This window comes from Opisthorchis viverrini (genome assembly GCF_000715545.1).
Source record: "Opisthorchis viverrini unplaced genomic scaffold opera_v5_19, whole genome shotgun sequence".
In the NCBI taxonomy this organism is placed as follows: Eukaryota; Metazoa; Platyhelminthes; class Trematoda; order Opisthorchiida; family Opisthorchiidae; genus Opisthorchis; species Opisthorchis viverrini.
This window is the reverse complement of record NW_008751675.1, coordinates 1,435,593-1,459,430: the sequence shown is the minus strand read 5'-3', so window position 1 is coordinate 1,459,430 and position 23,838 is coordinate 1,435,593. Positions and strand designations below refer to the sequence as shown.

At 45.1% G+C, this 23,838-nt stretch overlaps 2 protein-coding genes across 2 annotated transcripts in view; one reads left to right on the top strand and one right to left on the bottom strand.

Moving 5' to 3' along the window:
• Positions 1-8,150, top strand: part of T265_01758 (hypothetical protein) — a gene marked incomplete at both ends in the record, with an annotated part of 29,155 nt that extends 21,005 nt beyond the window's left edge. The window contains 4 exons of the mRNA XM_009165848.1: positions 1,223-1,326; positions 2,431-2,763; positions 5,649-5,796; positions 7,610-8,150. Coding sequence (XP_009164112.1) covers positions 1,223-1,326; positions 2,431-2,763; positions 5,649-5,796; positions 7,610-7,643 — 619 coding nt within the window. The remainder of the gene's footprint in view (positions 1-1,222; positions 1,327-2,430; positions 2,764-5,648; positions 5,797-7,609) is intronic.
• T265_01757 (hypothetical protein) overlaps positions 7,791-23,838 on the bottom strand; it is a gene marked incomplete at both ends in the record, with an annotated part of 35,288 nt that continues 19,240 nt past the window's right edge. Inside the window, 3 exons of the mRNA XM_009165847.1 lie at positions 7,791-8,139; positions 9,123-9,362; positions 18,717-18,827. Of these exons, the coding sequence (XP_009164111.1) occupies positions 7,791-8,139; positions 9,123-9,362; positions 18,717-18,827 (700 nt within the window). The remainder of the gene's footprint in view (positions 8,140-9,122; positions 9,363-18,716; positions 18,828-23,838) is intronic.

The window sequence follows — 23,838 nt, the reverse complement described above, 5'->3', positions numbered from 1 at the left end:
AAAGCGACAGCGAATCTGCTATTTATGTATGCATGTTTGTTTGGTGCACGTTTTGTTACTTTCTAACCGAATGTGATAGAAAAGCGACCCTAGGCAGGTGCACATCATCAGTATTGACAGCACCACATCCGCGTTCGCTGTCGTACAGGTGGGTGTCGCGGAAACCAGGCCTGTTCGTTATCTGTTGTCCTTCATATGAAATTCTCAAGAGTTTGTGCGACGTATAAAGCCTGTCGAAAAACCGGAGTCCCGGTCATATGCCAATCACAAGGTTGATTGTTGAAATTCATCCAGCGATTCCGTGCAAGCATGCAACAAACAGCCTTTTCGGCATCGATTCATGTCAGTTTGAGAACTAAATCTCGATTGATCCCTCAAAAAGATGGCCCAAGTCACCGGATTCACAGTGCAACAACAGAGGGGCTATGGTAGTGTTGTGGTTCAAATCGCGTATATTTGATGCGCGATTAGCGAAACCAGAACGAGTTTTTCCTGTGGTTTCTGTATTTAGGTTAGAATTTTCGAGCAGACTGCCGGCATCCCAACTCATCCATGGAGTGTTGAACCCTAATGGGGAGGTGGTACTTCTCGAAAGACAGACACTTTTCATAAGGTTGTTGAAAAATCTTCGACAGTCCACGACCGGTTTCACCCATCTCGGAGCTCAATAGATAGGTGCAGCCGCCGACCTTTCCTCAAATTCGTTTTACGTCAACTCACGAGATTCGCGAACGACATTCATCTACACACCGATTCGGTTGTAACAAGAGACTCACATGAATCCCAGGAAAGGGGGGTGGTTGTGCCCGGTTGGAGTACGATGGATTCTGTATAGTTTTGCACGCAAAAATATTTCACTTACGTATAATGGATATTTAGGTGCAAAATGTGATTGATGAAAACTCAGGAACTGGCTGGTTGCAAGAAATATGAAATCGATAGTTGGCTGTCGAAAGTGCTCCGTCAGCTTTATAAGTAGTATCGTATCGGGAACAATATCAATGAATTTCTAGTCATTTCTATGTTTTATGGCGCACATGTATCTCGACTGTGTGCATCATGGTGGCTTTGGGCCCCATCACCTTCCTACTCAGTTCAACTTCCCCCAAGGGACGTTTTTAGCGTTTGATGCAGCATTAGAACCCCAGTTTTTGCCATTCGCGTTTTTATTGGTACTCGTAATTCCAATGTTCTACCTCATAAATTTTTCGGACCCCTACAGGCGACAAATTCTTGATAATCTGATACAACAGAAACAATTCGCCGAGGCCCTCCGACTATCCGTCACACTTGATCAACCCAAACGAACGTTGGATCTACTTCAAGGTGAGTGAGCTAACCGGATCCATGACTGGCCGTACTGAGGCTGCCTCAGCTTTGTGTATCTCGTTCTTTTATTATCGAAGGCGCCTTTTAATCACTTGTCATCGTTCACGCTTTATTGGTTTCAGAAAGCATTCATATGATATCTGGTCACCAGCATAGGTTGTCATAGCTCTGTCTAATTGATTAATCAATATCGTAATCTTAATGGTTCGGCTGTGAACAAGCTTGTTGATGACCTAATCCACTACTCATAAGGTTGCTGAAAACTCTTCGGTTTTCTTGGGACTCAGTCAACTCAAAATGCACCTATTTGAACACTCAGTGGGATAAACATGCGTGCTTACTTTTTATTACGTAAGCGACTCCCTCGTCCTTTCATGTTTCGTGCTTAGAAGATTAGCTAGAGGTGAAAACATCATAAATGAGAGATTCAGCTGGGTTCCAGGTGATTTGCCCGTCAAAACCAAATTTGTGTGGAAGTCGAACTGTTTCCACCGTCATTTGTGCAACGAACTCAGTGACTTGCGTGATGTGAGGTGAGGTGATGTAAACGACGTCCCATGCTGTTGGACGACATATCTCTGTAGAAGTCCCTCAGTCCAGTCTTGACGCGACCTTATTTAGGTATCCTCAGAGCAGTCTGCGCTGCATTCCTCATAGAGCATTCCCACCTAGAGGAGCCCCTCTTAAGTAGCGATTTGAGACTATGGAATCGCTTTCTATTGCACCCCCACCTCGAAAAGAACTGGGGATTTACAAACAGGAAACCCTTCTCGGTTTCGCAACTGGATGAATCGCTGTCCAAGAGGGAAAAAATCGTTCAGTTGTAGCACCCTTTCGGTGCTTAACTGCCATGCTACCCGAAGGTTGCACGAGGGCTGGAATACTGCCAGCTCGCTCAGGCCTAGACAGGGGAAGTCGAGAGGCAGAGATCGGGTTCGAACCACGGATCTTCCAATCAGTAAATTCGCGCTCTAACCACTTGAGCCATCTCGCCCGCCAAGAGGAGACATTGTGACGAAAATATCCACTATCTTTGTTCCATATTCATCCAAGTACAATTGTTTCGAATCCTTTTACCTTTTCATTTCGCTACCCTGGCAGATTTGCTACTCATGGACGAGGACATGTCTCAGAAAGGAAATAACAAAATGAAATCACTTCGTTACTCTGGACACGTTGCGAAGCTGGAGACCGCTCTCAATGGACTATTGCGTTCAACAGATCCCAGCAAACAGTTCCACGACGTCCATAGCACATCAAGTGAACACCTGGTTCAGCGACTTCTAACTTATGCGATAAATTGGAATACGCGCGTCCGGACTTCTGTGATTGCTCAAGCTATCTTGAACTGGATAGTAACCACTTGGACTCCTGAGGAATTACTGCGGTGGCCAGGAATCGCAAGAACTGTTGAGTCGTTGTTACCCTATACTGGTAAGTCTGTGGCTCTCGACGTATCTGCTGCACTTGTTTGTTCACTTAGTTATATTCTGGTTGTTCTTGGAAGTTATTTTCGGTTGTAAGCAGTGTACACTGTGTCCAGATGTCCTGCTACTGACACGAAGTAAAGTTTCCCGCTGGTAGCCCCGCTTTTAAAAGTGGTAGGGAGGTACTATGTCTGGAATACCACCACGTTTTCAACGCATAGACTGGCGCTGTAGAAAAGTTAGGAGCAGGAACATCTTAGCTTTCCTCACCTGGAGGACGCACGAGTATTTGGACGTTGGGACTGGGGGACAGTTGGTATAGTGAAACCGTTGCAATGTTCGTCACTGTTAGTACTAAGCTTGTACCTCAATTAGTACACTTAACCCTTATGCTTTTTTCACCTGACTTCAATCTCAGTCCCTTCATTGGGTAACTGACAAATGTAGGAAAAAGACACCGGATGAATTGGGCAAATCGACAATTAGTATCGATTACTTTTGTTTTTTATTCGTTCTGTGTCGTAGCAACTGCACAAGACACGGCGAGAAACAGTTTCTTCCGGACGATCACAAAAGTGGATTCAATTTTCAGTCATACAGGGCAGCATAGAGTTTGTGGAGGGGAGGTGTACACAGCATTTTCTGTGGAGCAATTGCTCTTATCTACGGCGGCAAGGTTACGCTGACTGGTTGATCGACCTTCTAGAACGGTGTTCTTCGGTGTCCTTGATGCTAGGAGTTCAATTCATTCGGAATGGAAAACCCTTAAAGGAGTTTGTAACCTTTTGAAGTCTTTCAGAGTCTTCAGTGCGAATGCAACTCGTGCGATCCGGTTATTACCCTTATTGTGGGTAATTCTGGGCATTGCTTTCTTGTTCCCTGAATTTGTAATTCTTCGGCTATCGGGGATTCTCCAAAAACTCTTAGTGACAGTGTTCACCGCAGTTCTCGCTTCCTGCTGGTCGTAGCATTCAGTTCATTTTACATGTATGCGACATTTGTCGCATTTCTTTCTTGTACCGCCTTCTACGCGCTCATTTCAAATCACTCGACATGTGACAGTGATAGGATATGTCCACCTTGACATACGATCTATACTTATTGCACTGGGGGCGAGATGGACCAAGTGGTGAGAGCGCGACCTCCGCATCTCGACTTCCCCTGTCTAGGCTTAGACGAGCTGGCAGTATTCCAGCCCTCGTGCCTCCTTTGTGTGGCACGGTAGCTAGGCACGGAAAAGGTGCCACAGCTCAGCAATTTTTCTATTGCGCTCACGTCCTGAGGAGCACTTTTTCAAGATTTGCCGACTTTTTCGTACCGTAAATACAGCATTCCTTCATTATAAGGCCGCCTCCCCCCGCTTAAGGAGCACAGCTTTTATGCGGTTAGTTTTTCCCTAACTTGTATACCGTATGCTATCAACAAAACAAGTAAACATGTAGCAGTAAACACTGGTATCATGTGTGATTAAGACCAGGGCAATCAAGTGCGTTGCTCCAAAACGTTTTTGCACGCAAAATTAGACGATGAGCTTTGGTCAACATAGCGCCACTAGTGGTCATCAGGTCACTTCAGTGACGTGTTTGCAGCAGTTGAACTGGTTTCACGCCTTGGGAGTACAATTTATCTGTTTTTGTGGATAAATCGAACCTGTACACCACTGTGTACGCGAAGGCTGAAATCAGCCAGTGTTTGATGTTGTTTGCCAACCAAACATTCTTGGAGTAGATCGAGATCTTCTCTACTCCTTGCACTACAGTGATTTGGGCACTAGAACCGTTCGATCGTTCAGTTGTAGCGCCCTTTCGGTGCCTAGCTGCCATGCCACCCGAAGGTTGCACGAGGGCTGGGATACTGCCAGGTTGCCCAACCCTAGACAGGGGAAGTCGAGAGGCAGAGGTCGGGGTCGAACCATGGACCTTTCAGTCAGTAAATTCGCGCTCTAACCACTTGGGCCATCTCGCCCGTTCGAACAGTTCGGGATATCTGCTAGTGATTAGCGTCTTTTTCGAGAGCGCTGTTTTTTCTCCCACAGCTGTGTTGGACGCAGGTGCGTTTTTCTTGCCTGCAGCTGCTGGCCACGCCGCGTGTGGAAGGTAGCCGCCTCCTTTGATGGGGACTCAATTCACCAATTGTTGATGGTATTGATAGAAATCGCCCCCAAACGCGCAGTCAGTGGGGCTCATGAATCAAAGCTTTCAATGCGTAATCACTCAGTTCCCGAACTAACCAAACATGCTATCGCCATCGATGCTTTGCCGTATATCCCATACTCTCCCACTTTCCCGTGGTCTAAATCACAGACTGTGGAAGCCATGCACTCATGGTGCACGGTTTTATAGCTGATAAACCAAATTGCTTGAAAGTTCGTAAAGATCCATTTTCGCCTCTAAAGATGATGAACCGTTTTGTCACCCATTTTTGATATACGTATCAGTTTTCGTGGGTAGGGCAAAAGATATGAAGACTATTCAGGCGTTCAATATTAGCAATAATGAAGATATCGTGATGGTGGGTATGCTGGATAAAACCTCTGTATTTGATCAAATTTGGACAACTGCAACTCACTTTAGTCAAAGATACGACTAACTTGGTTTGCGAAAGAACCCATCTGGACTGCGGACAATTCAGCTCAGAGGACACAGCAATCAAATCTATTACAAACTTGGATCATCTAACCATCGCTGTCTGATTCAGTGATTGCCTGACTATCGGATTGAATCGAGTGATCTTTTCGTGAGTCACCACGAATCACCTAATCTCTCTACGAGGCTGATGTTCTAAGTTATGTCGCTGCACAACGACCGGGTTTTTTTTGTGAACCACATTGCTCTGAGCGTTTTCAAAATCAGGTTGTGAATCGTGCTGCTTGTCTCATGCTTCATACTGTAGTGCGACATTACCAACGTGTTTCTCGTTTGGAGGAACAACTGGCCATTTTGGACTACTTGTGCGACGTTGCAGATGAGCATCAGGTTGGCGACATCGCTGAGTCCATCGATCCAGCTCAGACACCGGACGTGGTGGATCTCAATCTGAGGTGAGTTGAGCATCTCTTTCCAGCAGTTGTGATTGGCTCCTGCGAACCGTACGGACGCATGGGGTAGATAGACATTCTTGGGCGATTCGGTGATATACTTGGTGTTTTCCAACTGGCAGTTTCTTTAAACACCTCTATCGAGTAGTGTTTTTTGTGTCCCAGTTTTTCAACGTGAAAAACCAAATGAATCAGGATGTTTCGGGGTAGTGGGAAACGATTGCTGATCAATTTAATTGGTCGCAGCTCTTCAATTAACCCAACGTTGTTTGAGTGACCATCCACTCTGACTGGGACCGTTCGGTGAGGCGAACTGTTACTGCACGTAACCTTTTCGATACAGTGGTTTGTGGAACAACCCGCGTGTGGTAACTACATTCAATCCATTGAAGGACAGTGTAACTTTAAACCTGAATGGCAGCCTGTGAAACACGATCAAATGATTCCTCCCTTTGATAGATCATTAGTACTGGGACCGCATACTCGGGCACTGGGCTATGAAGCATCCGATGTATCCAAGCCTTCAGTGGATTATTGCGCTTTTCAGGGCTAGAAATGTAAACTGCCCTATGCTGTCTCAGATCCTCGATTGAGGCCTGCTAATCCTGCATATTGATTGTCAGCCTCCGTCTTCCAGTTCATTGGGAACTAGCCGCCCGGCTAAATTGGAAACAGTGCATCTTATCGTATGGCGAGGGACGCATCCACTCGATGAATATCGGGTCATCTTGTGTTACTTTATCCTGTAAGCCAATTACCAAACTTGGCAAATGGATCAACAACTACTCGTTCGACCATCTAGAAAAGTGTGCTGCATTTACGATGGACATCTCCATGTCTTGGGATAGAAAAGAAACCTGTGGAAATCCTCAATTTGAACACTCCGACAATGTGATATAGTTTTCACCCCACTCGATGTGGTTCACAAATAAATCCTTTTGTAGGATTTACATCACTCAAAAGACAGGGTGTGAGTGTGGATTCTACCAATTCCGAAGCCATCAATTGTCCGGCAGGTTTCAGACGTCCCCGGGGCTATTTGACTTACGAGTCCTGACAGGGTGGGATCAATCGAGCGGCACAATTGCTGGGTCATCGTCAGGCATGAATACGTTCGCCTGCTCCGGTCAGGTGCACTGGTTTAGTGGTGGTAGCTTGCTCGTCCGGAATTCAAATCCCGCCAAGGAACTCTAGTGGAAGCGAAACCTGAGCCCAATGTTCCCCCTTTTGGTGTGAGCTCACGATGATAATTGTAACAGGACACGAGGACTGTTGGTCAAACGAACGTTATGTAAATCCGAATTCTAAAAATTCCTCAATTACCTGAGAGAAGCCTTTTTGTTCGTTGGGTAGTAGCAATTGATTTCACAAGGTTTACACGTGATTCACACAAAATTCACACACTCAACCAATTGTAGGTTTTGTGTAGGCTGAATTGGTAAGGGGTAGGTTTAAGGACGGTACACGATTTACTATTCTTTTGGTGTCTCTTCCAGACACAGGATTTCTAGAAAAAACTTTTGTCCCTCCAGCCAAATTCGAGGTTGTTCTCTTGTCATAGGTGCCTCATACAGACAGCCGTTTCGTGCGTGGCCTATTTTGGGGGTCAACTCTTATCAGAGTTAGAGAAAACGAGCAGAGCGAAACACAGATACCTCAAGTTCGACCCAAACACCCACCTTTGAAATCAATTGTCGATGAAGACGGGGAGACCCGAAGCTTGATGGTGCGGAACTGTGGATTTTAGTGTAATCACGTTAGCTAAGGTAAATCAATTAACCAGCTGCACTAGCGCATTTTCCTTCTTGTCTTTCAGCGTGGAAACAGAATGCGAACTGAGAAAAACTTGAAGAAGTTCAGCAATAATCAACTTCACTGTACAAAATGAAAATACAACCATGAGATACAGCGCTGCCTTTTTTACATTTTGTGGTAGAAACAAAGTCAATAGGGTACAGGGAGGTCAGTGTAACAATGCTCCCTGCCCCATATTGCGTTCATAATCGGAAATAGGCTACCTTTCGTTGTGGGAAATAGTCGTTCACCATTGATGTCAAACTCCTGTAGGTTAGAGGTGACGTTTGTGACGCTCGGCTTTTCCCGGTGGCGAGGACTGATTCGTCATTGCCGCAGACAACCTCACCAAGTCGATTCACTGTGAATATGTGACTTCCTTGAAGACCCACTGCCCTGTATGTCTTTATGTCTGTGGCCCGATTGCCGAATCCAGCAACCAGTGGTGGAAATTGGCCTGATGTGCTGTTGTATGCCTCCTGAGGGAACAGATTGCGCACTTGTTGTAGGCAGGCAATTTTAAATTCATCTGCTTTTCGTTGAATGACTTCCCTGAAAGTAACACAGTGAAACCATTGAGTCATTATTGTTTCCTGTTCACGACGGGTACCAAACAAGAGCCCGCCGTTGTTGCCCCTCCCCCTTGACTGGTGTGGCTGTGTTTTCGAACTTTGTGAAACAACCAGATAAATGAACCCATTAATCAACATGAGGTGGCCTGTGTGCAACACATTCAGTTGAAGAATATCACAAACGAGTGGTTCGCTTGAGTCTCGTGAAAACCAAATGGATTTACAGATGAGTGTATTTGTCAAAATCAGTCCAATTTTGGTCCAAGTAGAACATAAAGTTGACGGAAACTCGGGGACTGCGCCTACCTGATGAGCCCGAGCTGGAACGGCGAAACCGGTCGTGGGGTTTCGGAGAGTTGTCAGCAACCTTGTGAGTAGTTTCCTCTATGAAAATATACTGCGATCTCTCGAATTTCGTGCCAACTGAAACATGAGGCGGCCTGTGTGCAGCAGATTCAATTGAAGACTATCATAAACGCGAGATTCAGTTGAGTCTCTCGTGAAAACCAAATCGATCTTCAACTAAGTTTATTTGTTGAACCCATCCTATTTGGTTTTCCGACTGATACGTGTGACAATCTTTTAAATAAAGTGGTTAATGATGGATTATTGCTTCTGCCGAAACAAAGTGGGGATTCTGCGAACTCAGGTTTATCTTATTCATAACGATGGTTTCTAACAACGATGGTTTCAAACAACTCGGATCTACCTATCAAAGGGATCATATAAATTGGTGTTAATGCGTACGCAAGTGGCCGTTGGCTGCCGTAAGCTCGGAAGTACCTCTGACTAACTTCCTCGAGAGAACATGAGGTTGTGTATGACGGTGATTTGAAGTGTCAGTAGTGCGGTGCTTAATCTGTCTCTGGGATGTCAGTCGACGTAACCAGTAGCCAGATCCCCAGTGAACTACTCGCGAATAAATCGGTTTTATTGAGTAAATAGTAACGGTTGAGAACTTACTTATGAATCGCCCGCCATAAGGAGAATGGCGCCAATAGAATTGGACCATCGGGTAGACGATGTCCATTTTGTTCAAGCGAACACAACATGCCCCTTGTACTGCGAGCCTGTCCAACTGATCTCGAAGAAAGATACAAAAACCGATAACCGTTTGCCGCGATTTTGTGGTAAAGTGAGACCACATCATTGTGCACCCATTCCAAACCCATCAGTGGCATCAACTGACCTCGAACATCAGATCTGGATCGGGTGAAAACGGAAAGACAGCTTCGCGTATAGAGAGTTTCAGAAATACACTTTTCTGAGATGTGTTTTCAGATCATGGGAGCACTACTCTTGGTGAATTCCATCATGCCTAGTGATTTTCCGACTGGTTTTTATCTCTAGTGGGAAACGACGCTGAAATTACTTGTCCGTCTGCCTGAAAGGCAACAAAATGTCGTTTTTCAATGAGCCTTAACTGGGCAAAGTAATGTAATTACGTGGGAAAAGCAATCAGAACTTGTGAGTCACCGTTATGTTAGAGGAAGTACAACAGGATGACTCTGTCATCATCGTGGCACACCTTATGCAGTTCCATATAATCAAGTTGAAACTAGAGTGTTGGGTTTTGAGGTTACCTACCACACCCAATTTGATGCATTGTATGCCCATCGGGTCAGTAACGGTGAATCCATGTTTTATGCTTTTGTTAAGGATAACTTCTCACTGCGAATCTACTCACCTCATTGTCAAGCAGTAGAACCACGTGACCTGACCCCTTAGGTAGCCATTTTTCCTGCGCGTCTTATTCAATACTTTTATTTGCGGGGTTAAACCGTTTGAATCGTATCCAAGATACAAGTAGTGTCCCTATCCCGAGAATAATAAATCTGAAAATGGTTTTTCCTCATAAATCACTGCGAGGAGTGAGTCCCAATGCGATTCATTCACTCGTTCACAGCCTCTCACGACTGTAACCGGTTCCAACTAAACACGTAACCAGTGTAGCGTAGGTTGCTATCACCATTGACACACAAGTTTCGCACTTACTTTGTAATGGTCCCATCAATGTCCGAAATAACGAGCTTTTCAGTCCATTTCCAAAGATAGATGAAGCAGCCGCATTGAGACGTTCCTTGGTATTTTGTTGTGATGGAGAACACTGCCTGATTTGAGCCGTAGTTCAAGTGAAGCGATTTCTGAGAGTTGTAGAGGGAAATACTTTATAAGTACTATGTTTAATTCATTCGCCGGTGACCTCATTCTTCTAAATACTAAAGATACTGGGTGTTTACTGTTGAGTCGAATATCGGTAACTTGCTGACGTCCACTCCGTAGCGAACGCTTCGCAGCCAGGCGAGGTGGCATCGTCACCGGACATGGATGATGTCACCCAACCTAGTGATAAAGCATTTGTGACCAAGTTGCTCACTCCTGGGGGACAGATGAAAGAGGTAGTTGTGAAGCAATCATCCCTCTTAGACTCCTTCGAGTGGGGCCTCCCCTGACATGCGTGCACATATTTTCTGTTTATGCGGAAGACAGCCTAGCTGATTCGAAATGGCCTGATTTATGGTAGAATACCAGTCACAACAACGGACAGTTCGTATTTCGTTGTCCTTCATCCCTTTCTCATGCACACGTGGCGGACTCGCGTCAGTTGTAGACCGAAATGGGAACTGGTAATTGAACCCAGTGGAGTACGCTTCGAGTAACCTGGTTCCCCACGTCGCGAAACACGGTTAGTTGAAACCTATTTCCAGATTCTCTCATCGGTTTGCACCGACGAACCCTGCTCACTTGTTGGCTGAAGTCTGCTGAAAAATATTCAACTGTTCTACAGTTACCAGCACACCTAACCCATATTTGTCAAACCATGTGGGGGTGAGCTGAACGGTTAAATTTCACTGTTTAGCTGGAGGGTGACCCATGCGATCGTGGGCACAGATATAACACCATTGTGGACCTAACAGTCCGGAGCTTCAAGGGTAGTAACTCAGTGGTGTCCGCTTCGCGTGCATTGATAACCTACTTTACAATGCCACACCCGCCGATGCTTTATGCCTGGCTATGGTTTAGTACGCTTTGGTCTGTGTGGGGGTAGTCACGGTCAGTCTCTTCGAACACCCACAATGGCCTAATACCTCGAGGTATGTCAGTACAGTTCGTTCAAAAGCCCGTATAAACAGCTAGATACTTGAATCTAAGAGTATGGATTTCTGATGAGCCAATGACTTGTACTACTCAGGCGTTGAGTACTGTCCATAAGCCGTTTGTTAGACTACAGAACCACGGATTTCTGAAAGTTTAGTTTGGTATCGAACCGCGGGCTTTAGTATTTTCACATGGGGTATCAGCCCATGCTTAACAGTCGAAGGAGCATGCGTATATACTATTGTGTCTTGCTGAACAGTAGTGCAACTCTGTATCGGTCCCTTGGCTTCCTGCTCCGCCCACTATGGTATATCGAAAGGCACGGTAGCTCTGGATAGCCCCTTATGGAAACAAAGGAAAACTATTACAACTGTATTCATAGGGTAGTCACGGAGTGTTCCACACGAGTCAAAGATGCTCGATCCGGATTGGCTGGCATTCTGATCATTTAGGGCATGTCTTCGTTTGGTCCGTGACACATCCGTCCAAATGATCTGATGTTCGATTATTAGGGACAGATGGTCTCCGGACACACACAGATAGTTACCATGAATTCCGATGGAATTATTCTAGTTGTATTCAGCTGTTCACATCATATCACTCGTGCAGTTTTGTCCGATTGGGTCATGAAACATCCGGAATACACGACTGGGTTTCGATGACTGACAGAACATATCGGTTATTCGTTGAAATTGAAGGTCAGATTACTTAATTCTTAGGCTTTCACTAGCTACTGTAACTTAACGGCTGAAAATAGCTATGGATGAGTGGCATCAGGTGTCTATGGTCATGTGATTCATTTGGTTTGTTGGAACACGTACAAACGTTTTCTGCGCACATACCTCAGCATAGCAAAGTCAGATGCAAACTGCTTTGACAATCACTAGCCAGCGAACTCTGGTCGTTTATTAGTGACCAGGTAGGAGCTGCACCGATCACACATTCACATTGCGTCAGGTGTTAGAGCCCACAACTTTGGTTTTCTTTGACCTTAAGGCTGCGTTCGATTCTGTCGATCGGTCAGTGCTGTTAGGTATATTTGCTCAACAGGATATGGCCCGGAAGCTTGTGATCATAATCCGGTCCACATATTCACATGCTTCTGGACGTGTGAGAGTGTCCGTTGAGCTCTCCAAAGGCTTCTCTACAAAAAGTGGTGGTTGACAAGGATGTCCATTCTGTCCATTGCTATCAGCTTCGTCGTCGATGAAATAATCAGGCGAACTGTCCGGAGGCCAGCCGCCCCTAAGAACCGAACATTTGGACGGATGTCTCACCTGCAGGCAAACGAAGGCATGTCGTGATTGGTCAGAATGCTAGCCAATCTGGATTCTCGCCCCCTCACGGAGATTCTAACATGATCTTGTGGAACGTTCTGTCATCGCCCTATAAATACGGTTGTAGCGATTTTCCTTTGTCTCCATAAAGAGGCTGTCTGAAGCTACCGTGTCTTCTGATATACTACAGTGGGCGGAGCAGGGAGCCAAGGACCAACACAGTTGCACAACCGTTGAGCAAGTCACAACGAACGATGAAATGTCTTCAAAACTCCGGCGCATGCCAAATCGTCTACCGTGACGATTTGCCGTGCTTCCTCCGGAACGGCGCAAAAATCGTATTGGAAGGCGTATGATTTGGCGGCAAGGTGTGAAAGAGGGCTGGTGTTAGTGATGCAGTCAATCTTCGCGGATTCCTTTTGCACAAAATATAGCAGCTAACGGACAGTGGTGTCGTTCTTTTTTAACTTTCTGTCCGAGTAGTTCGATTTGTTGTTTGGAGGGGGGTGGACACCCCAGAGTGGCTATGGGGAGCTAACGTCAGGTATCTCTCCTATCCACCCTTTTTTAACTTTAGGGGCTTAAAACAGCGAACCATCAGTGTCAACAATGATGATGATGATGACGGTAGTGACCAGAGGGAGTGCAGAATTTGACTTGAATTGTACTTTGCATATTCACATTGTGGTTGACTTCCCGTAACCCCTCCATAAATAACCACCATAGCACCGGATTCGGGATCGGTTGTAACGATAGTCTAGGGAGTCGTGAGGCAATGAGCTGATCATTACAGTCTCCGATGTTTGGCATAGTGTGAAGACGACAATCTTGAAGTATGACCGAGCCAATCGGTTTACTGCGGGCTCTTCCCCAGCTATTACTGGACGCAGGCACGAGTAATGCAAAAGAAAAGGCAGGGTCCTTTGGCGAATCTCAAACACGCATACCTGTTCTAGCAACTGGGCTATCACGGACTTTGTCGCATGCTACACATGTGCACTTGAGTTCTCTGTTGTTTTGTCACACCCCTTGTTGGAATTTTTCCGAGATCCCTTCCATCTTTCGACCAACTGACCCGTAGGGCTTCTGAAGACACTGTTTGCTCAAAGGTGCCGTAGTTTTTTTTACGATGTTTTTTCTTTTACGGTCAAATACATTCTTCACTTTTTATGCGCATTTAAGTCAAGTTTCACTCTCTTGACTGAAATTTACTCCATGTCGTCCATCTCTATGAACTGAGTGCCGCCATCTCATGAGGCCTGCCCGACCATATTACCTTCACGTTGATTGGACCATATCTCAACAGCGATATCATTCTAAAAGTAGAAGCAATTTATCCTGATTTGCGGAGAAGCACTATGTAGTGGTTTTATTCTTGTTGGGAATCACCAACAGCGCGCAACTGACCATCATCGTCATCAATGTCCGTTGCTCAACGTCAGAGCTCAACAGTGATGCTTTTCTGCAAATGATGAACTTCTTGGGAGACTCGAATCCACGATCTGTTAACTGAATAGTATACGTATCTAATCACACATTGATGGTTCTTCCCCAATTTTGGTAAGCTACGGCGCCATCATCCTTTAGTCACTGTTCATATCAACCTTCCTGATTTAGAATTGCTCTTCCCAGCTGGAACGCCAATGCAACTAGCGAATGTTTCCATATTTTGTGAGTAGCAGAGACTTTGAAGGTTGACTGGAGGTGTCTTGTTGAGGTTGAAACCAGTTCGTGTCGAAAATCAGGGACAGCTGTTTCATCCTTGTGCGGAAGCTTCAGCAATACACGTTTGACGAATTTACAGGAAGATGCAAACTCGTAAATTTCTGAACAATAGTTGAATGCCATACCGTGTGGCCACGAATGACTAACATGAGTGGATTAGCGTCTTCCAGCGGTATCGAGTTCGTGCATTGTCCACGACAATCACTTAGTATTCGGTGTCATCGGTGAATGCCATACCGTGTGGCCACGAATGACCAACATGAGTGGATTAGCGTCTTCCGGCGGTATCGAGTTTGTGCATTGTCCACGACAATCACTCAGTATTCGGTGTCATTGCAAGGTGCTTCAACACCTTACACTGATAGGTTTCCGACATTGCTGCACAACTTGCAAGAAGGTTGAGTCATTTCGCAGCTACCGTGAGTTCCCTTCTAGCCTAAACTGATCGCCAATGTTTGCTCTGGGCTAACGAGGTGTACCGCGGTTCAGTTGTCAAGGCGCTTGACTTTAGCTAATTAAGTCTCTGAATAGATCAACACGATCAAGCGATAATGTGGGTGGTCCTCATTAATCTCTTATTGGGGGCATTGTACTAATGGCAAAGCAATAGGAGAGTTTGTTTTAACGGCTTTCAAGGACCAGTCCAATCAGTTTGATGAGGAAACGTGACAGCTACACGCAGGCTATCACTCTACGGAACTTGGTAACTGTGTATCCTAAGTGGAGTAAAATCCATTCCTATAAAGAGTACATTAATGGAAACGAAACGGATGGTCCCCTTTTAACGTCCATAAATACGGTTCCAGTTCACGCACCACGGCCCGGGTTTAACTCCTAGCTCTTTNCGACGTTAGCGTCTTTCTCTGAATTATGGGAGGGCGGTACCCCTCCACTGGTTTCTCCTTAAACCCCTTCCGTTTGGACTCGCCGTCCGAGAAGCAGGCGAAATCGTTTTCCATGGATGAGTTGGAGAACGCGTTCCTTCGTTCACCCGGAGAGTTTCTTCCTGAATCAGTAGTAGGCGACGTTGATCTGTATGCGAGAACGGATTGACGAGTCAATGTAGCGTAGGTGCTTCAGAAAATAGTCTAGATTTGCAATGGGATGTAGAATCAGGAAGGATGCAACAGAGGAACAACAACTAACGTCGAGGCAGTGGATTAGACAGGGATATGTCACGGCTCTCGATCAGCAACAACAACTAGTGGGGTATCAACTAAAATTGACGTTACGGTAAAAGCGTACCAGAGATGATGATCTTGGCCTCCCAGGTAGTATTCGAATAGACGGAACTTTCCGACGTGTTGGGGTGTTTCAAGTAAATCTTGAGTCTCGAACGCGACATTTGATTCGAAATCCGTAGACAAGAAAGATATTTTTGTATCTCCGATAACCCATACTTATGTTAGCGAGACTGATGGTCTGTGCAAATAACTTGATCGCTGTTGGGTTCAGGTGAATTGCGTAGATTTTTATGATGATTGAGTTCTGCTTCCTAAAGCATATGTGCTGATTTCAAAGTGCTACTCGTTTGTGGCTTCGTGCGTGAAGTTCCGTTTTTAGGAAACTCCCTGGACAAAAAAATTCTGCAGCAGCGGACTTCTAAGATGACTGAAAAGGCGTGGTGCAACTGATGGACTTCGTCTTAGCCACTTTTTTTCTAGCGTATGAGGAATCTATTGACTGTTACGTGGTCTGCTTTTAATCCAACTATTCATTGAACTTGTCGGAGGATACACTCAACTCATTCTCAAAGTCAGCTGTTCTGAAACGATAGTTTTGTTCACCAAAAGGTCAAACCTGAAGGACAGTTCTCCAAGAAGACGGCTAAGGGTGGACGGAAGATGTACATAGATGGCGCCAAAGAGACATTACTGCATTAGGAGATCATCTCAAGAACGCGAGTCTAGGTCCATCAAATCTTTATCCCTCCTTCGACTGTTGGTTTTCCCGAAAGCTGGACGCTACTGTGTGAGGTCGCTATGAAATGTAATGTTAATCAATCATTGATGCCTGAAGATCACATCTGAAACAAGTTGGGTCGTTCTGGTCTTCAGAACTTGGCTGCATACAACGTATACTTTGATGACATTGATACTTGATCCGCACATAAAGGAGCGCTCAACACACAAATTTATCTCTGTTGGCGTTTTCTACCATCTAATGTTGGCCTCGAGTTCATCCGCAGTGTCTGACAGTGGAAACGGTACTGGTTCGCCGTCCGCACACATCTGGTCGTCAAGCATGCGGAGTTGCAGAATGGAGTCAATTTACCTGCACCATAAGCAAGGTACCGATAAGCTAAGATATATGAGGTCTTTTGTCCGTATTCGATCTCATCTTTCCAATGGAGGCATGACATAGTCCGGCAAGCACTGTTCTAGGTTCGTTTTCAATTAACTCACTGATCGGAGCGCGATGGCTCAAGTGGTAAGAGCGCGAATTTACTGCCCGGAAGGTCCGTGGTTCGAACCCAACCTCATAAATCTCGAATTCCCCTGTCCATGTTTGGAAAACCTGGCAGTATCCCAGTATCGGGTGGCATAGCAGCTAGGCATCGAAAGGGTGTTACTGCTGAATGATTTTTTCAACTGAGTGATTGTTTGGAATACATAATATGTTTTACAGCTAGAATTGATGACAGGTAAGGTCCGGGACGCGGCAACTACTGAAGTGAATGCCAAACGAGGGAAGTTAGCTACTTTCTGGACTGGAGTACGGTTTGAAGCCTATAGATCTCTTTCTTAGGTAATGAACAAGTAAACATCGCACCACATTCTGAGGTAAATTGTACAGTGATCTCTCTCCATAAAAATATCCACACAAAATACTTCAGATACAAAAAAGATGCTTTTGGCCGTAATCATTTCTGTCAACTTGTAGGCACAAAGTTTTCTGTTTGTATCAGATGAAGGAGAGCATTTGTGTTAGTTTGATTCTTTAGTTCTGAAAAATCCCCAGAAACACCCTTTCTCCAACCAAGTATCACAAAGGCAGAAATGGAACAACCATCATGGGAGTGGTTTAACAGTTTTTTTGTCTGATCTCATTGTATTCGCTGTATATGTTAACATGTAAATAGAGGAGCACTTTTACTGTACATTCAGCCATCAGTTTGATTCACGTCAATGTTAACTTGTGAGCTTATAGCCTTACGGTGGGGTTGTACAATGCAAACCCTGAAACTGTACTTCGAGTCGCATCTACAGAGGTATACACGTGTGAACATGAGAGAGATGGTGAAACATACTTTCGTTGATCTAGCCCTCCAGTTTTATGAAGAGGTTGGTTATTGTTCTGATCGGAAGGCAAAACCTAAACTGCCCGCAACGGGAAATAACTCTCAATGTCAGTAAATGCGATAAAGACAGAGAGGAAAGATGAAACGCGTGGAGTCGCAAAGAACTGAGTGTGACATGTGCGGTGACAAAAACAGTTAGATATTGGATGAGGACCACTACTGGTCTCACAGGAAAGAGGTTTATAAGAGTCTAAGTTGGCCCAATCCGAAACCTAACCGAAATCATACAGTGGAGTGTGTAAACTAAATGTGCTTGATTTGGATTGCGTCCAAGCCGTGAGGGAACATACGCCTACACGTTACTCAGCGTTGGTTCGCGAGAGGCTGACATCACGTCATGTCCACAGGCATGACATTTTAAAGACCATAAACTACATTTTTCATATCACTTTTTTTGCCCTGACTCCGATTCGGGCAGGAGACAGTTTTGTTGCCACCGGATGTTGTTTCTTGTAAAGTATCATCACTTTCCTTCTGAAGATGGTTTCTTTCGACTTCTTATCTTTGACATACCGCATAATGACTTGTCCTGACAAACGACCACGTTTGTTAGCTCCGAACACAATTGGCCATCCCTATCATCGGCCGTTGAATATCTTCTTCAGTTCTCGTGACCCATGGCTCACCTAGATTTGGTGATCCTAGACCGCTCGCTAACCACGTGGTTCTTTATGAATCAAAATTGTTGCATCAGCGACTTTTGTGGAACTGTTTAGGGGAAATTTTTGTGATTCCTATGATGCATGTTTCTGTGGTAAGCAGGCGCATTCCACAACATGTTTGTGGCATAAATTTCCTGTCTGTCGATCGACAAAGCGCTTATTTATTGATTTGTTGCTGTTTTTGAGCCGGGTATTGTGAGTACAATCTCAGAAGATTTAGGCGCAAGGTCGTATGATACTGCCCTGTATATCACAGGCATGCAGGACTATTACACTTCTGTTGGAATCATATTGGACATACGTGTGCTTATAGGGTAACTACACCAAGCATGAAAGAATTAAAAAATATCTCCCCGACGACTGATAAGATTTATCAGTTGTCCGATTCTCCACCGGGTTGGTTCTTGAATTGGCTCTGCTTACGAATGAGATAATCGATCAATGAGGCAAATAGTAGAACGCATGGAATTCTACCGTATTCTGTTACACTCACTTTACATCGTAGGAATCAGGTACATCTTCTGATAGGTTTGGGAAAGACGCCCAACTCGGAAGCTGAGTTGGTGATGGCAAGTCTTCAACTGTGCCGTCATCCACACTCGACCTTAACGGGCTGATCTGGAAAGATTCAAAACAAGTGTCTGTGGGTGTATGGTTTGAGTGTAGCTTGTAAACAGAGGATGTATACTCGATAATATGCAATTACCGATATTCGGAAAGTTGTGGTGTTTGTACGACAAGATCATTGAGTCACGGTTACAGACTGATCAGTCAGTGATGATTTGCATGCGTCGACACTCGTACTAAGAGCGGGATGACCTGATCACTAGATCTAGTTTTTGTTTTTCATACACATCGGATACTTTTACTCATTTATTTATGTACATCCGATGGAAAGAAAATGAACATTACAGCTCATTTCCAAAGGAGATCAGTCAGATGTCTCGAGCTTAGGACCTTTAGTGATTCTAGACCCAATCGTGTATGTGCTCTCAGTTTATGCACTAGGTGCCTGTCGGTCGAGACTGTCAAATTTCCCTTGGTTATATGGGAACCGATGCAACGACGTTTGGCTCCAGTAATAATAAAGCTAGCGGTAGCTCTTGAGCCTGGCTTATAACTCGGATTCATGCAGGTATCTAGTTGTTCGAACGGTTGTACCATCCTATTTGAGAGGAAGTCTCATGCAGGCCGCTCTTTTAGATGCCATGTCATTGCCAGAGGGTTTTGATTTCTACTGGTTTTGTCGTCCTACTAACTGAAGCGAGTATCTTTTTCTCACCATGATGTTTGTGGGTATTTCAAGTTTGTCTGAGGTCAAACCCGGTTTGCATCTAAATTGGTGTGAAATACGACAAATTTGCACCTCAATGGGGGTGGGAATTAGAGAAACACACATAATGGCCCTACCAGGTGATTGTTTTTGTAGACACCACCCGTTGAATTGACGTGTAATGAACATTTTCAAATATGAGGGAGTTTGATGGCTTTAGCTTAAGAATACGGGCAAACACCGTCTGCTTTTCTATCCTGAGTAGTGATCAGTGTATCCTTGTGGTAAGTCAGCCATGAGGAGAGGAGTTCGACCAGCGCGTCACTCCCTAAGCAACCATCAACTTACATATAACGTGAGGTCCGAAACTTAAACATCACGTTTTTAGTGCAGAATATGTTTTGAGTGCTCCGCATATGCACAGAAAATTAGTTTGTACTATATACGGAAACTGAAATGCACTATGGGTTACAATGCATCTCCTCTTAGTGAGTGCCAGCTGCACAGTGCCTAGCACATCCCTGACTGTGGTCCACTGGTGACGTGATCTGGTCTTCCTCCAGTTCAGTGAGCCAAAGTCTTTGTGCATTTCTGATAACATTCGTTAGGTTGGTCCGGATCTTTTCCAGATAAGCCCCGCCACTAATGCAAAAAGTGCATGTGCGAAAAGTTAAGCCTCGCCACTTTGTGCCAGCTCCAATTTAATGTACGCACACAACCTTGGCCTATTTTTGATGAAAACAATTCCTTATCCGCATCTAGACTCATTTTGTGAAAAAGTTCTCTCCGTTCGAACATAAACTCTTAAATGAGCTTTCTGACGTCTCAGCTCTTCGTTCATGACAAGGAGACGGCAATACGTTTTTTGCAAAGCTACGGAGTGATCCATCAGCAATGTTTATGCAACAATGGCCACCACCAAATTTTACTTTCAACTGTTTCCGATAGGTGGAGGTGTAATGCCCGACAGTGTCGGCATGAAATCGGTCTTCCAAAGGGAACTTGGCCGGAGCGGTCTAGGATGGAATCTAGGACAGTAACTATATTCATTTATTGCTGGTCCAAAAATTTCGCAAAAATCAAATTCTACCCAGAGGAATTATCTGTTGGCCACACGACCGCTGTTGACTGGAAGAACCTCATGCAAATTATTAATGACACCTCCCAATTTCACCCTCTTCAATAAAAACTAAAATTAAAAATTTCATATCCTTTTTTGTCTCATCTTTTTTGGGTGGCGAGGATTGATTTTTTCGCGGGGCTTATCTGGTCCGTAGGTTATTCTTTGAAGTTTTCTGGAAGACGCTGGTTAGTCTGGCGAAGAGGAGAAAACATGTGTTTGGACTGTTACGTCAGTTGGTGTATTTCAGACCCATAGAGCGAGCTGGTATCTGAATCGGTTTAGCTTGGCAATCGGTTTTGAGTTACTAGCAGCCTGCGCATGTTTGGCTAGCTACCAACAATGTGCGCGTACAAGCCCTAGACCCGACAAAATATGACTGGCCGATGACCATTCGGAGGCCTGTTGCAGACTTACATTCCCATTACGAATGACCCCGGTTACCGGCCGATAACTCTCCATCAAGACGGTCTTTAATTACGCAGATAATATTTGGAAACGGAACAAATCTGAAGTTTTCAATCAATCGGAAAAGGTTTGCAACCGATTGACAAGTCATGTTTCAGAAGAGCTTGATAAACAATCGGTAGTTTTTATTTGGGCAACGTTTCGCTTTTGACACAAAAGCTCCATCAGGCCAAGTGAGCAGGTCACCAAATTGGCCAGGTTATAAGGCAGACGGGGAACCAATCAGTAAGTCAGTCCTATACAGATTATCAAACTAGATCAGTATTAAGTGTCGATTAACGGCTCTTGTCGGTTAGTGAGTTTGACAAAGTCTTACTTTAGTGGATAGGGGAAGTTTCAAATTAATTCTGATGGGGTTTGTTTGGTTAATCTTTCACTTTAGGGTGCTTCAGTTGATAAATCACCTCGGTTGCCACTGTTAGAATTTCCCTGGTCTTTGTGGGTTTGCGAGTGCTCCGATAACTTAGTTTGAGGGGGTTGAGGTCAAGTGGAATCCAGATGATGACCACTCTTACTTCTGATGACCGCAAACCAACACGTGTCAGCTCGACTGATCCAGAACCGTTCTCCACACGCTTGCCAGTTCCACGCCTTCTATTCTGTTAAAACTGGGATGCGCGGCGATTTCTACCGCCTCGGCGATCAGTCTGTGTGACGTGGACCGTAGTCCTCGCCTCAAAACCTCAACATTTTCTAAATCTATTTTGTGTCCTGTGTCGAGTGCGTGTTCCGCAATCGCCGAGTCTTTCAGTAACGCTTGATATTCATCTGCATTTCTCGGCGGTCTGTTTATTTTTTTACTGTGCTCTCCGGCTCCGATGTGTGGTTCCCTGGCTGTCTGTCCTATATAGACCTTGGTGCAGTCATTACACGTAATTTTGCAGATAGTCCCTGGTTATTTTTGCCGGGAGGCGATCCTTCAATTGTACCAGTGCAGAGCGCAGAGTGTTCCCCCTCTGGAAAGCTATCTTTATGTTAGCCGTGTTTAGAATTCTTCGAATGATCTCCGATGTCCCTGGTTTATATGAAATAACAGCTGTTCCGATCCATTCCCTATTGTGTTTCGCTAACGGTACCAATACCCTTCACAATTGACGCCTAATCAAGCTAGCTGGATACCCACTACGCCGAAGTTTGTTCTGCACTTCAATTTAGGCTGCTGTTTGATCAGGTTCTTCTGTGCACAATGCCCTTACACGCATAAACACTGATGACACAATACTGGCGAATACCCACTTTGGATGGGCAGACGAGTAGTTCAAAACTGCCCCAGTATCGGTTGGCTTCTCGTACACTGTGTTCTTTAGTTTCCCGCGGACCTTATGTGTCATGTAGTCCAAAAAGGTCAGTGTACCCGATATTGACCCCCATCTCCATACTAAATTTGATCTGTGGACTCAGTTCATTCAGATAATTGTAAAACTCATTAACCTTTCCCCGTTTCATGACGACGAATGTGTCATCCACATACCGCCAGAATATCTCGGGTGGGTATGGGAATCCGGCTAGAGTGTGTTCAAAATTCTTCCATAAATATATTTGCCAAAACCGGGGATATTGGAGATCCCATTGCTAGACCTTGTTCTTGAGTGTGAACCATGTTGTCGAAAACGAAGTGGGTGAGATTCAGGCATGCTTTTATGCCTTCCACTATTTCATCCACCATGAGCTGTGTCCGTTCTGAAAGGGTGGTGTCTGCTTGTAGCAGTCGCTTAGCTATTTCTAAAGAGTCCCCTTTGGGCGCATTCGTATATACTGTGTGTCATAAGCGAAACGTTGCCCAAGTAAAAGCTACCAGTTGCTTAGCAAGCTCTTCCCAAATCTGCAGTTGTTTACGCTCGGCAGGTTGGCTAGTGACCCACATGGCTCGGTCGTCCGAATGCTTCGCTGTGACCAGGAAGACTGATCGACTTTTTGCCTGATTTGCTTGGTTTACAGCGTTAAGGGGGATGGTATGCCAAAGGTTCTCACGTCACTGTAAACAACCGATCTTAAAACTCACATTTCGAGTATCTGGTCTTTTCATTACCAGCACTAGAAAGTACAGCTTCTCAGTCTTATCTGAAGGTCATCCCGATGTCCATTCTCTAACTGATCACAATAACTTGTTCCGTGATATTCGTATTGCCCATTCATATAAATAGCCCAACCAGCGGAACAGGCTTTGTGTTCAAACTGCGTTCGGTTTCAGTAGTGCTTGCTCTATTTTGTCCGAAACAGTCACTCTAGCCGATGAATGCTGACCTGGTCAAGTAACCTAACTGACCTCCGGAATGCTCAGGTACCAGTACTGTGCAGCTGGGATGGCGCTCTGACATTTCGAATCGTACGCTATGTTGACACTTTCCGACAATCAGAATTAAGTTGCTCAGAAGAAAAAAAATCCACACGACGTGAGCCTTCTTCCTGAGAATTTGCCACTCGAGAATTTAGTCAACACGTGACCACATGATGTGGATTCCGTGATTGAAGGATGAGCGACGCTCTGTCCCGTGATAGTGCCCGTTTTCAAAAAAGGGGCTCGCAGTGATCGTGGTAACCACAGGGGGATCAGCTTGACCCCGGTTGTAACGAGACCGTTGGCGTCAATTGTGCTTCGTCGCCTTACGGTGGCTCGCGAGATACTGACTCGACGGCGGCAAGCGGGATTCCGGCCTGGTAGGGGTTGCGTTGACCGAATCTTCACACTGCTTCAGGTGCTAGAACAACGCCATACGTATAGGCGACACACAGTTCTAGTATTCCTGGATTTCC